Here is a 13,337-nt window from a genome sequence, read left to right on the forward strand (position 1 = left end):
ATAGCACTATGTACACAACGCTGCAGGCAATACGTGCACACACGCACACACACAGTTTGTTGTTGTGCCGTAACATTGCAGATTCTGCAGCTGCCCTGTTTGTGTTTCCACCCCCAGCCTCTCCCCTCCAACAATGCAGTAAGTAAGCAGCTTGGAGAGAACCCCCACCTCTTTCACTATGAAATTGCTGTAAAGCTGTTATTCTCTTGGAGGTGGGATGCTTTCCTGCTGAGGCTCCATGAGCAGTGATTAGCAGGCAGTTAGGTAATAAGCTGACCTAATCTACCACGTTTCCCTTGCTCTTTCCAGTCTCCAGCCCCTCCGCCAGCTCCTTTCATTCGGGTCTAATTGGGCCGCTTCCCTTTCAGCCAGGCCTGAGCGCTCGGTCGTGTAGGAGACCATTAGCTGCATAAGGTCGACTGCCTTCAGAAGGTAAAGAAAACAGTCTTTTTCCCAATGACCTTTTGAGATTCTCGTCTGTGAATGTCTGCTTTGTGTTCGCCCTTAATGAATTCTGAAGACATTTCTTTTAAGATGCGCGGCCTCTCCTGAGAACAGGCTTGCTGTTTGTGGGGCCACATTACCCCATTAAAGGTTGCACAGTTTTCAGAAGAATAGGGCCCAGTCAATCCTGCCAGCTGCCCAGGACCCCTCGCTCTTTGTGGCTTCCACCTGGAAAGGAGCACCTGAGTATTAGCCACTGTGCACATCTCGTAGCCACCAAGCTGATCTAATGACATTGAGGTGATGCTAATTAATTACAGTACGTACCGATCACTGAGGGCTTCCCTGGTGGCTCAGATGTCTGCCCAATACAGGAGACCCAGGTTGGATCCCTGGGTTGGGAAAATCCCTTAGAGAAGGAAATGACAATCCACTCCAGTGTTCTTGCCTGGAGAATTGCATGGGCAGAGCCTGATGGACTACAGCCCATGGCATCATAAAGAGACATGACTGAGTGGCTACACTTTACCTTTTTTTTTTCACCATTTATTGAGGGCTTCCCAAGTGGCTCAGTAGGTAAAGAATCTGCCTGCAATTCAGAAGTCACAGGGGATACGAGTTCAGTCCCTGGGTAGGAAAGATCCCCTGGAGGAGGAAATGGCAACACACTTCAGTATTCTTGCCTGGAGGATTCCATGGACAGAGGAGCCTAGTGGGCTACAGTCCACAGGATCACAAAGAGTTGGACGTGACTGAAGTAACTTAGCGTGCACACACACCGTTTATTGAAGTTGTACAAAAGCACTTCCCATGTAACTCTGTAACTCATCTGCAGATCAGGAAAAGGAGGATTAGAAAAATTAAGTGTCTTGCTGTAAGTCACGTAGCTGGTGAACAGTAGAACAGGGCTGTGTGAACCCAGGGATCTGTACCCCAGCACTCTTCCCATGATGCCCTGTGTCCTACCCCTGACCTTGACATTTTCAGCCTGAATATAGCATCATGGATTTTGTGTGTTTACAACGGTGATGGATAAAAATGAATATTTTTAAAATTTAATCTAAATCTCTCATGGGTTTAAATGGCCTTTTATCTGTTTTGTGAGGACTTCTAAATAAACAATGGAAAGAGCTTACATTTAAATATTTTAAGAATCAAAGATATAGTCGCCATGATTTCTGTAAGTCTGTTTCTATGATTGTGATTCAACTTCCTGCCTGGTGCAGGAATCTTCTTTAGGATACCTCTGTGACATGACATTAGACTTTCAAAATCCACCCAGAGGGACTTCCCTGGCAGTCCAGTGATTAAGACTCTGAGCTCCCAGTGCAGGGGGCACGGGTTCAGCCCCTCGTTGGGGAACTAAGATCCCGCATGCTGCATGCTAAGTCGCTTCAGCCGTGTCCAACTCTGTGCAACCCTATGGACTGCAGCCCTCCAGCCTCCTCTCTGTCCACAGGATTCTCCAAGTAAGAATACTGGAGTGGGTTGCCATTTCCTCCTCCAGGGGATCTTCCCGACCCAGGGATCGAGCCCACATCTCTTACATCTGCCTACGTTGTCAGGCAGGGTCTTTACCACTGGCACCACCTGGGAAGCCCACATGCTGCATGGTGCAGCAGAAAAGAAGAGAGCTGTGAAATACACCCAGATCTGGGGAGCTCCCCCCTCTCTCAGCAGCCCAGGCTATGGCTGGACCTTTCCAGGCATGAGCTGGTTCTGTTTCATGGAGTAGAACCACACGAAACTGCCGTTTCTTACAGGTCAATATGGTCAAAAATCAGAAATTTTGTAAGTTCAACCTACAGGTTGGCCCCAGATCTTCTATTTTGTCCTTTTCACTCACTTTCCTTAGTTCTGCCCTCAGCTCAGGGCCATGCAAGGTTCTGCCTTGCACTTGACCACAGCTCATCAAACATTCAAAGGCACAGTTTTGCCTTGCTTCCTAATTCTCTGTTCTTGTCTTAATTCTCTTTATTTTATCCAATTGCTCTGAGCCCAATGTTCCTAGAGTCTCTACCACCCTGTCACCTCTCCTGGAGGTCCTGTCACTAAGTCCAAGGTCAAAGATTATATCTTCCTTCACTCAACAAATATTTCTTCAGCATCTGGGACTCTCCCAGAGATGGAAAATACAGTGGGATCTCTGGGATGTTTACAACCTACTGATAAAGGTGTAGGAAATAAACAATATAATGTAATCCCAGATAGTATATTATAATACCAGAGAGTGATTAAGAGTTCTGAAGAAAAGCTTATACAGGAGAAGGGCATACAGAGTGTAGGAGAAAAGTAGGGTAAGAGTCTCTTTTATTTGGGGGAGGGGTAAGGAAAGGATTAAGACCTTGAACCTGAACCCTAAATGTATTGCCCATCACGTGTTTGTTAAGCAATGTAAATATCCATTGTTTCTAGTGACCAGAGTTTCTCCAAAAATAGAGTGATTATGTAAGTATTCTTTTGGGGCTTGCCTGGTCTCTCAGTGGTAAAGAACCTGCTTGCCAGCGCAGGAGATGCAGGTTTGAACACTGGATCAGGAAGATCCCCTGGAAAAGAAAATGGCAAGCCACTCCAGTATTCTTGCCTGGGAAATCCCATGGACAGAGGAGACTGGCAGGCTACAGTCCATGGTGTCGCAGAAGAGTCAGACATGACTTAGTGACTAAACAACAATATCTATGATTTACCTGTTAGATTGAAAATGAAGCAACTTTCAGTGACCACCCAGGACTGTGCTTCAAGAATTCTTGAGAAATAAAATATAACAAAATTATCATCTAGTTTTCTGACATAATCAAATACATCGAAATGCATCTGTCTTTTAAAATGGTTAGAAGGTACCTCCTAAAAATTGAAATTAACATCCACAAACTTATGAAAAATGGGTACCCACATGACATTCCACAGCACAAACACAGTACATTTCTCCTATCAGAATGACACAAATTACTACTAAAGTCCATTTCATTTGAATCAAGTTGATTGCTATTTCCTCCCTGCATACAAAGTCAAACGGGTGTTTAAATAAAGCCTATTTCCTTTCCCCATCTTTGGCAGGATCTCCTAGTTTGGGTATACATCTTCCTTCAGTTGACTGTTTCTTCCTCCTCCTTTCTCCAAGTTCAGCCCCCAGCTCATCAGTTCAGTTCAGTTCAGTCACTCAGTCGTGTCCAAATCTTTGCGACCCCATGGACTGTAGCATGCCAGGCCTCCCTGTCCATCACTGGAGTCTACCGAAACGCATATCCATTGAATCAGTGATGCCATCCAACCATCTTATGCTCTGTCGTCCCCTTCTCCTCCTGCCTTCAGCATCAGAGTCTTTTCATATGGGTCAGTTCTTTGCATCAGGTGGCCAAAGTATTGGCGCTTCAGCATCGGTCCTTCCAATGAACATTCAGGACTGATTTCCTTTAGGATGGACTGGTTGGATCTCCTTGCTGTCCAAGGGACTCTCAAGAGTCTTCTCCAACACTACAGTTCAAAAGCATCAATTCTTTGGCTCTCAGCTTTCTTTTTCGTCCAACTCTCACATCCATATATGACTACTGGAAAAACCATAGCTTTGACTAGATGGACCTTTGTTGGCAAAGTAATGTCTTTGCTTTTTAATATGCTGTCTAGGTTGGTCATAGCTTTTCTTCCAAGGAGCAAACCTCTTTTAATTTCATGGCTACAGTCACCATCTGCAGTGATTTTGGAACCCCCCCCAAAATAAAGTCTGCCATTGTTTCCATTGTTTCCCTATTTATTTGCCGTGATGTGATGGGACCAAATGCCATAATCTTAGGTTTCTGAATGTTGAGTTTTAAGCCAACTTTTTCACATTCCTCTTTCACTTTCATCAAGAAGCCCTTTAGTTCTTCTTCGCTTTCTACCGTTAAGTGTGGTGTCATCTGCATATCTGAGTTTATTGGTATTTCTCTGGCAATCTTGATTCCAGCTTGTGCTTCATCCAGCCCAGCGTTTCTCATAATGTATTCTGCCTAGCTGAGCAAAAAGGGGACTTAGATGGCTGTCCATGGCTGCAAGGATGGGTACCCACCTGAAAATGCAGGAAAAGTCAGCCACTTCTTACAGCTTCCTGGTGCCTCTGTCTCTGCTGCTGGGCTTGGTGTCTTGGTGAGAAGCAAGAGATGGGCTGCCCCCTGCTATCCTGATGGGTTAGCCCAGAGCAGTGGCCAGTGATATGGGCATTCCCTGGAATGATATCAGGACCTGCTGGGTTTCCAGTCTTGGGTCACTTTTCCCCTCTTCTTGCCCTTCAGGGTGAAGGACCACCTCCCAGGGATCCATGTCACATGTGTGCCAAAATGACACAAAGGTACCCCAATCTCCCTTTTTGCTACTGAAGAGCTAAGCACACAGATTGGAAGGTATAGCAGGAAGAATGCCTTAATTTAAAGACTTTGTGATTTTCAATGGGTAGTTGTGATAGATCAGTCCAATGCAGAGTTAGATGTGTTCTGAAGGCTCCTATCCTATCAGAAGTGAAGCGTCCTCGATGGACTCAAGCAGCATCACTGCCCCCGCCCCCACCCAGAGCTCTAGGTTGTATTGTCACCTGTCACTTGATCCAGAGCCCTGCTGGGAACTGCCACGTCAGTGGTGACAGTAACACATACTCACTGCCTATTTACTGGGTGCCATCCTGAGCCTACACTGACTTGATTCACTCTCACTGTTGTTATCCCAATACAAAGATGTCTGGTCATTACCCACCAACACCCAGCTGACCACAGGGTCTACAGTCCCAGGTATGCTCAGCAAGGGCACCCCGCAGATGTCTTTTCTTGGCAGAAGTCATTGAGAATGTTGGCGCCACCTCTGAGCTTGTCCTCAAGACTACTCAGAGGATCCACTTTCCGGTCAGTACCTTCCAATACAGCTGTCATTCTGGAACCACACGACATGGTCCATTTAAAATTGGTTTCCTAAATGGGAATAAAGCCACTGGCCATGTAAATAGTGTTATTATTGTATTTTATTATTTACGAGAGAACACAGAAAGAGGTTAAGCATAAATTCGGTTTTTGTGTGCGAGTAAATTTTATTTATTGGAATTTTCTCTTTGTTATCGCATGTCACCAAGAGTTATTTATATCAGCCCAATCTAATAATAAGGTTACAAAACTAATCAGGCTTCACATTTTCCTAAGCAACCGCCACCCCCATATAAATTCCAGCCCTTCCTGTACCAATCTGTGCATCATCCACTGTTGTCATCCTCGTTATCCTAATTCCATTGCAAATTGTCTTCACAGGATCTTCTGAAGACAACTTTGGATTTCCACAAACTGGAAAAGCTTGAGTTCAGTGGTATCAGAGGGAGTGCCTTGAGCCAGCAGGCCCAGCAGATGTACACTGAATTTCAAGAGATGTACAGGGTCTTCTCGGAGTCTTCCTACAACTGCTTGGATCTCCAAAGCATGGTAGGGCTTAGAAGGGCCGCCTTGCAAGCTTTGTCTGTTTTTCTCAGATGCCTGCAGCCTCTAGCCTGGGTATTTACTTGCATTTCCCCTGTGCGTTTTCTTTGGCTCTGTGGTCCCCATGATTTATCGGCAGAGACCACTGTTAATTATCCTTTGTGTCAGGAAGGAAGTCAGGGGAGGGTGTTTTCCAACTGCTGACTTCTTCGGACTGAAGACACCCAGGGTTTCAGAGATGCTGAGATGGAGATGGGGTGATGGTGGAGGCTGCGGCCACTCTGCAGCTCCCAAAGCTTTAAGCCTTGAGCAGCACCTGGTGTGTGAAGGCCAGGCACACCCTGGCAGAATTTCATTAGTGGCCCGCAGAGGAGTAAGTGATACAGTAGCCCAGTTTTCTGATCAGACTCTAGTTCCCAAGAGAGACCGCAGGATGAGGCAAGGGCCAACACTGCATTTTCCAGGATCAGGACACAGGAGTCCACATCCCGCCTGTAGCGAAGGAGAGCTGAGACCAGTGAGTCCAAGACTGCAGAAACCAAAAGAAGCAAAAGGGTCAGTACAGAAACAGGGAATGGAGTTCCCCGAGAAGGGAATGGCTGAATTACTGGAGAAGGAATTTTAGAGTACTTGAGGGAAAAGGAAAAAGCAATTGAACAAGAATCTGCTCTGAGCACGTTCCAATGTCTGCGTTCGCACTCAGTCATCAGTTGTGTCTGACTGCAGTCCCATGGACTGTGTCCCACCAGGCTCCTCTGTCCTTGGGATTCTCCAGGCAAGAATGCTCGAGTGGGTTGCCATTTTCTCCTCCAGTGGATCTTCCTGACCAGGGACAGAACCCGCATCGCCTGCATTGGCAGGTGGATTCTTTAACCACTGAGCCACGTGGGAGCCCCCTTCCATTGTCTAGGGGGATCTTAGCTGGCCAAACCCAGGAAATGGAACTTTCTAAAAGTTCCATTAGTTTAAAGTAGAAAAAAAGTTGGCGTACAAAGCAGGATCTATACTGTATGTTTTCTACCATGAGATAAAACAATACAAAACAAAATCCTGTACGTAGAGAAGTGTGCTCCAATGTTAGTATCGTTGGGTTTGGGAAGTAGAGAAATACTACAATGTTTTCCTACTTTTCTTTATCTTTCCACAAAAGTATGCATAGCTATTGTAAAGCAATAAGAAGGGATACTAATTTCACAAATTAGAGATGTTTCTCTGAAAATCAGTGTTCTCTGAAAATTGCTACATTCGGAGAAAGAGCGTGCTCTGTGTTGCTGAATAAAATACAGTTAATTGGGACAAGCTTATACTAAAAAAAGAAAATAAAAAACCTCTGTTGATCTGAAATTTAAATTTAACGGGCGTCCTGTAATTTTATTTGCTAAATTTGGCAACCATGGGGACAGTGGCTAGCTGCTGTCTTAAGCAATTAAGTGTAGTTAGAAGAAGTAGTGTATAGTTGTAAAATTAGCTTACTTTTCTCCTAATAGCCGTATCAGTTTGTTTACACTGAGAAGAACAGGATTTTCACTTGAGGGAGGAAGAGAAGTCGGGGGTAGTGATGAAGTAGCCCCATTGCTGGGGCTGTTGCTTCCAAGGTGGCTTTCAGGGTGGCCTGAGCTGGTACTGCAGGTGAGAGGGAAGGGGCTGCAGGAGCTGGAAGTGGGGGCACAGAAGAGAGGGACAGGGTACCAGCCTCACCTCCGACTCTTGACCATTCTGCCTCGAGTGACTCAGACAGTAAAGAGTCCACCTGCAATGCAGGAGATGTGGGTTCAATCAATCCCTGGGTCGGGAAGATCCCCTGGAGAAGGGAATGGCTAACCCACTCTGGTATTCTTTCCTGGAGAATTCCAGGAACAGAGGAGCCTGGAAGACTACAGTCCATGGGGGTCGCAAAGGGTCAGAGGCAACTGAGTGACTAGCACATGCTAATACTAGAGAGTCTAGGAGAAAAATGCTGCAATAATAGGGCAACTGTCTATGTGGATAAACACTGAGGCACACCGTAGTGAACTGTAGAAAATCAAAATATATCCTTGGTGTGACAGATTAATAGGGAAAAGCATTCCGGGATTGTCCTTCAGAAAATCATGTTTTCTTATGTCCATTTGCTGTCTCTTCAGGAATTTGAAAAGGACATCTCTGACTTTAATCAGAGAGTAGAAGACCTTGACAGGAGGCTGGGGACTGTCTTTATTCAGGCCTTCGATGACGCCCCTGGCTTGGAGCATGCCTTCAAGGTTTGTACGGGAGGGGGAGCTAGCCCCTCCTTCCCCACTAGTGCTGCGCTCTCCCTGCCCTCTCAGACAGGGATAAGCATACACTTCCAACTGTTTTGTTCCTGCAAGAGGAATCGTTACTGTTGGTCCAGTAGAAACAGTACTGTGGGTGTCCCAGGGCGAGCGAGCCTGGAGCCTGCAAAACTGGGCTTCTCAAGTTGATGGCTCAGGCTTTTCTGCAAACTTGATGATGTAAAAATACCTTGTAATTGAATTCGTTCTGGATTGCTGTCTTTGGGCCTTACCTGTAACCTGGGTGCCTATTAAAAGTGAAGAAGCCTGCAGTGGTCACCAGCGCTGTTTTGACTGCTGCTGTCAGGTCAGTTCAGGCTGGAGCAAACCACTGAAGCATGAGTAACTAGAATAAGAAGATGTGGCCCCTTGCCCTGTGTTGCCCAGATCAGATAGTGCAGGAATGTGCAGGAGGAGGTTCAGGTGATGAGTAGATAAATGACTACAGAAATGAGCAATCTAGATCCTGAGACTTGAAGGCCTAGGGAAACAGAGCAGGTCTTCCATAAACTATGAAGAAACTTACTGTGTAAAGCCTGAAGGATTAGAACCAGGACTAATCAGGTTACAAGGAGGCAGCTGCTGCTGCTGCTGCTAAGTCGCTTCAGTCGTGTCTGACTCTGTGCGACCCCATAGACGACAGCCCACCAGGCTGCCCCATCCCTGGGATTCTCCAGGCAAGAACACTGGAGTGGGTTGCCATTTCCTTCTCCAATGCAGGAAAGTGAAAAGTGAAAGTGAAGTTGCTTAGTCGTGACTGACTCTTATCGACCCTGTGGACTGCAGCCCACCAGGCTCCTCCATCCATGGGATTTTCCAGGCAAGAGTACTGGAGTGGGGTGCCATTGCCTTCTCCAACAAGGAGGCAGAGTTTGGCTCAAAAGAAGAAACAGATCTCTGCTAATGCTGTTTAAAGATGGAATAAACTTCCTTGAGTGGTAGTTAAGTTTTCAGGCGCTGAACATGTCCAAACATAGACTGGATAACTGATGGGATAATCACAGAAGAGGCTTAAACCCAGGATAGTGAGTCCATGATGTTCTAAAACACTGGATACATGTATATTTAATTCACTCAAGAATATACATATGTATTACATACCTGCTACTCCATAACTCACATAGGAAGCATTTTAGAATTTCTCCAACTATTTAATTTCAAGAGAAGGGCTTATATGAAATAATAGTAATAATAATATTTGCCATTCTGTCATAATCATTACTCCCATGGACTTCCCATGTAGTGCTAGTGGTAAAGAACCCGCCTGCCAATGCAGGAGATGTAAGAGACACAGGTTCAATCCCTGGGTCAGGAAGATACCATAGAGGAGGGCATGGCAACCCATTCCAATATTCTTGCCTGGAGAACCCCATGGACGGAGGAGCCTGGCAGGCTACGGTCCATAGGGTCGCAGAGAGTTGCACACAACTGAAGTGACTTAGCGCTAATTGGGCTAATTGGGATGTTACCACTCAGGTAACTGGTGACGCTGGAACCCCATTTCTACCTTGAGGACGTCCAGCCCCATCTCTTTGGTAAATCCCTGTGCACCACGAATTTCAAGGTGTCTTCAAGGGTCTCACATGTCTCTCAAGTTGCACTGTCTTTGACATTGTCTTTGTCTACCATGTCTTTGTCTACAGTCTCCCTTAAAAATGTCCTCTGCCCAGGAAGGTGCTTTCGGGATCTTATTACTGCTGTCCTGATGATCCCCACCATGACAGCATTTCTGTTTATGCAAGGGCATGTTTCTCTGGGTTCCCAGAACTCCAATCCCTGCCCATCGTGATGGAGTAAGATTCTGGGCAGAAACAGAGAAAAGCTTTTGCACACCCTTTACTACCAGGTCCTCAAGCAGCATTGCTCACACCCTGAGTCTCAAAGGCCTCTCACAGAAGCAGACCCTTTTTCTCTGGGCTCTGACTCCTCTTCTCAACAAGCTCCCTGCCCAGCCTATGGACCTTGTAGGAGAACTGTAGCCATTTAGTCCCTTCTGCCTGCTTGGTTCTTCTCTTTGGAGTCATCTCACCAACAAGAAACCGAAGCCCTTCCTTCCTCTGTTAGCCCAAACAAGAGCGCCCGTGTTCATAACTTCATGCAAAGAAGTGCCTTTTCAGGTTGTGTAGGGACTGAGAGATCCCCTGAGTCCAGATAGCCTGTTTCTGCTGTAAGACTGTCTGACCACTAGGTGTGCCTCAGTGGATGTGACCCAAAGCAGTATGTCTGGGTCAGAGAACCCAAGCTGGACGGTGCAGGTTGGCTGCAGTGGTCCCTCAGCCCACCCCGCCCAGCAGGATGTTTGAGCCAGAACTCGGTGAGAACTGCTTGCTTGTGCCTCTGTGGAGGGAGAGCTCCTTTCTGCTGTCTCCTGGGATCTGGGTGATTTGGGATTGGAAAGCAGGGTGGTCCTAGTATTGTTGTATCCTAAACACAACTGAACTCATGCACTTTACCCTGACCTTGTCTCGGGTCAGCATCACAATCAGAGAAACAGTGTAGCAACCAGGAGATGACGAAAAGCATTTTAGCATTTTGATCCCGCTGTTCCCACCAAGGGGGCAAGGCAGTCATGATGCACAGAAAGCATCTTCAAAGTGTCCTCAAAACCATTGCCTTCTGGGGGCAACTGCTCTCTGAAATTCTTTTCTTGCCCCCACTCTCAAATTTTAGCCTTCCTGATTCTCCCCAACAGCCAGCCCACTTAGCTTCTTGTTTCTTCTCCATCATCACCCTCCATCTCTGCATCAGGCCTTTAGGATGTATATCAGCTTACTCTTTCTGACGCCTTTCATTTTCTCTTTCTGTTACCTTCAACCCAGCTTCTCACAACACAAGAGGAGGGTCCAGTAGGTCATTCAGCACACAGGGATCCCTCCTTCAGAAACAAAGGTGAGATGGACAGGCTATGAATATCTGCCAATTCTTTTTTTTTTCTTCTTCTGCTGATTCTTAATTGTCCATCCATGACCCTCTTACCTTGGAGGACAGACATATGAAGGAAAAAACTGGGCTAGAGGATTAATGTAATGATGGAAAGGTTGGGTCTGTGACATTTCCCCATCTTCCTCTGCCTCTTTTGCAGCTGCTGGACATAGCAGGAAGCCTCCTGGAGAGACCAGTGGTAGCACGGGATGCCTCTGAAAGATACCTGGTGCTCATCCGCATGTTCAGCGAGGATCTGGATGCCGTGAGGCTGATCCACAGTCAGCGTGTCCAGGAGGAGGCAGAGCATGGTAAGCTTGCTGCCAGGAGACTTGGATGGAGGCATCTATTAGCAGAAAGGGCTCAGGTCCTCTGGTTACACGTCTGCTGTGGCTCTAGGACATTCTCCAAAAGCACACTCTTCTTGCATGAAGTTCCAGACCATCTTGCACAATGGTCGAGTTCACTGAACCGTGCATTTCCCCGTGTCTGGCACAGGTTTGGCAGACGGACCCAGACCGGTGAAGTCCTGACCGCTGCCTCTGGTCAGTGGAAACCTCAGCGTAATGTATGAGCTGAACCTCAATCCATGCCACTACACTGATTAATCTTCAGCATACCTCAATTCCACAGTAGATTTGCACATGTCTGAGAAAAGGTTCTCATCCCTTTCAGTGCCTTACCAACCATGCTTTCGGAAGGAGGAACCATCAGGAGTCTGACAGTGGGCAGTTATACACTGAGCTGTGGCGTCTCTGCTGTTATTGCAGTTCTTAGATGCCCTGTCTCATCTGTTTGAAAGTCAACCAGTTCAGTTCAGCTTTGCAAACATTTCTTAAGGCCATGCTGTATGTATGGTTCATTTGTGGGCACTGCATGCAGAGGCCAAGGGAGAGAACAATTAATCCTAAAAGGTGGTTCTTCAAGGAACACAATTGGCATAAGTGGAGTTATAAAGAACTGTAGCAAGGGACTTCCCTGGCAATGCAGTGGTTAAGACTGTGTCCTTCCATTGCCGGGGACATGAGTTCAATCCCAGGTGTGGGAACTAAGATCCCACATGCCAAGGGGCACAGCCAAAAAAAAAAAAAAAAAAAAAGGCAAAAGGACAATGAAAAAAGATAATGTAGCAAAACAGGATGAATTGGTTTGGGAGGTGGGAGGAGAGTTTATGGAGATGGTGGCCTTGTGCTAGACCCTGAAAGATGGGGAGCTGGACAGCCAGAGAGAAGCCATGGCCTTGGAAGCAAAGGCACGACAGGCGGTAGAAGGTGACTGTTTGGACCTGCCCGTAGCCAAATGAGGTGTATACAGGGAGATGAGGTCAGCCATTGAGTTTGGGACCAGGTCGTGAAGTTCTCTGAGCACCCTATTAGGGAATCCAGAGTTCATTATTCAGGGAAATTTTCAGAAGTTTTAAGTGCTGGAGTAACCGGACCACTCTGTCTATAAACAGGCTTCACAGTAAGGTCATTAAGGATGGAGTTCCCTGAGGAAGGCATCCAGAAATTCTGTTGGCCTCAGCTTTACGTGGGACTATCCCCAGGACGTTTGGGACCATCCCTGTGGTGTATGGGGCCACAGCCATGATACAGGGGGTTGTTCGTGGGCAGAGCGGGGCTCAGGGCGAGAGCCACACTTCAGTCTGCTGTGCCCTGTTCCCAGGGTTCTCCTCCGTGCACAAGAACATGCCCACTGTGGCCGGGGGCCTCCGCTGGGCACAGGAGCTGAGGCAGCGCGTCCAGGGTCCCTTCGACAACTTTAGACGCATGACACACCCGTGAGTACCCCATTCCTGAAACGCAGGTTCATTTCACACTTCTGCTGTCTCTCTGAATTTCGAGCATCATAGCAACTCGACTCACTTCCTTGAGGCACAAAGATCATCTTCTTTTCTTTCCATTTCCAACAATCAGGCAGTGTCTTAGTCCATTCAGGAATACCATAGATTGGGGGGGGGGGCTTATAGATATCAGCAATCTCGCTTTCTCAGTTCTGGAGGCTGGGGTGTCCATGGTCCGGGTGCCAGCAAATTCGGTGTCTGTTCAGGGGGACCTGCTTCCTGACTCACAGATGACCGTCCTCAGACTTGGCAGGAGGGACTCAAGAGCTGTCTGAGTTCTCATACAGGCACTCATCCCATTTGTGAGGGATTTGCCCTGTGACCTAATCTCCTCCCAAAGGCCTCCCTTAGGCTTCAGCATTTGAACTTGGGGAGGACACAGACATTCAGTTCATAGCAGCCAGGTAGCTA

General features: G+C 47.0%; 1 protein-coding gene across 1 annotated transcript in view; it reads left to right on the top strand.

Annotated features, from left to right (window-relative positions):
• DNAH9 (dynein axonemal heavy chain 9) overlaps nt 1–13,337 on the top strand; it is a 286,432-nt gene that overhangs the window by 26,379 nt on the left and 246,716 nt on the right. Inside the window, exons 7-10 of the mRNA XM_018064667.1 lie at nt 5,709–5,876; nt 7,994–8,110; nt 11,244–11,394; nt 12,749–12,863. Of these exons, the coding sequence (XP_017920156.1) occupies nt 5,709–5,876; nt 7,994–8,110; nt 11,244–11,394; nt 12,749–12,863 (551 nt within the window). The remainder of the gene's footprint in view (nt 1–5,708; nt 5,877–7,993; nt 8,111–11,243; nt 11,395–12,748; nt 12,864–13,337) is intronic.

This window comes from Capra hircus, chromosome 19 (assembly GCF_001704415.2).
Source record: "Capra hircus breed San Clemente chromosome 19, ASM170441v1, whole genome shotgun sequence".
NCBI classification, from domain to species: domain Eukaryota; kingdom Metazoa; phylum Chordata; class Mammalia; order Artiodactyla; family Bovidae; genus Capra; species Capra hircus.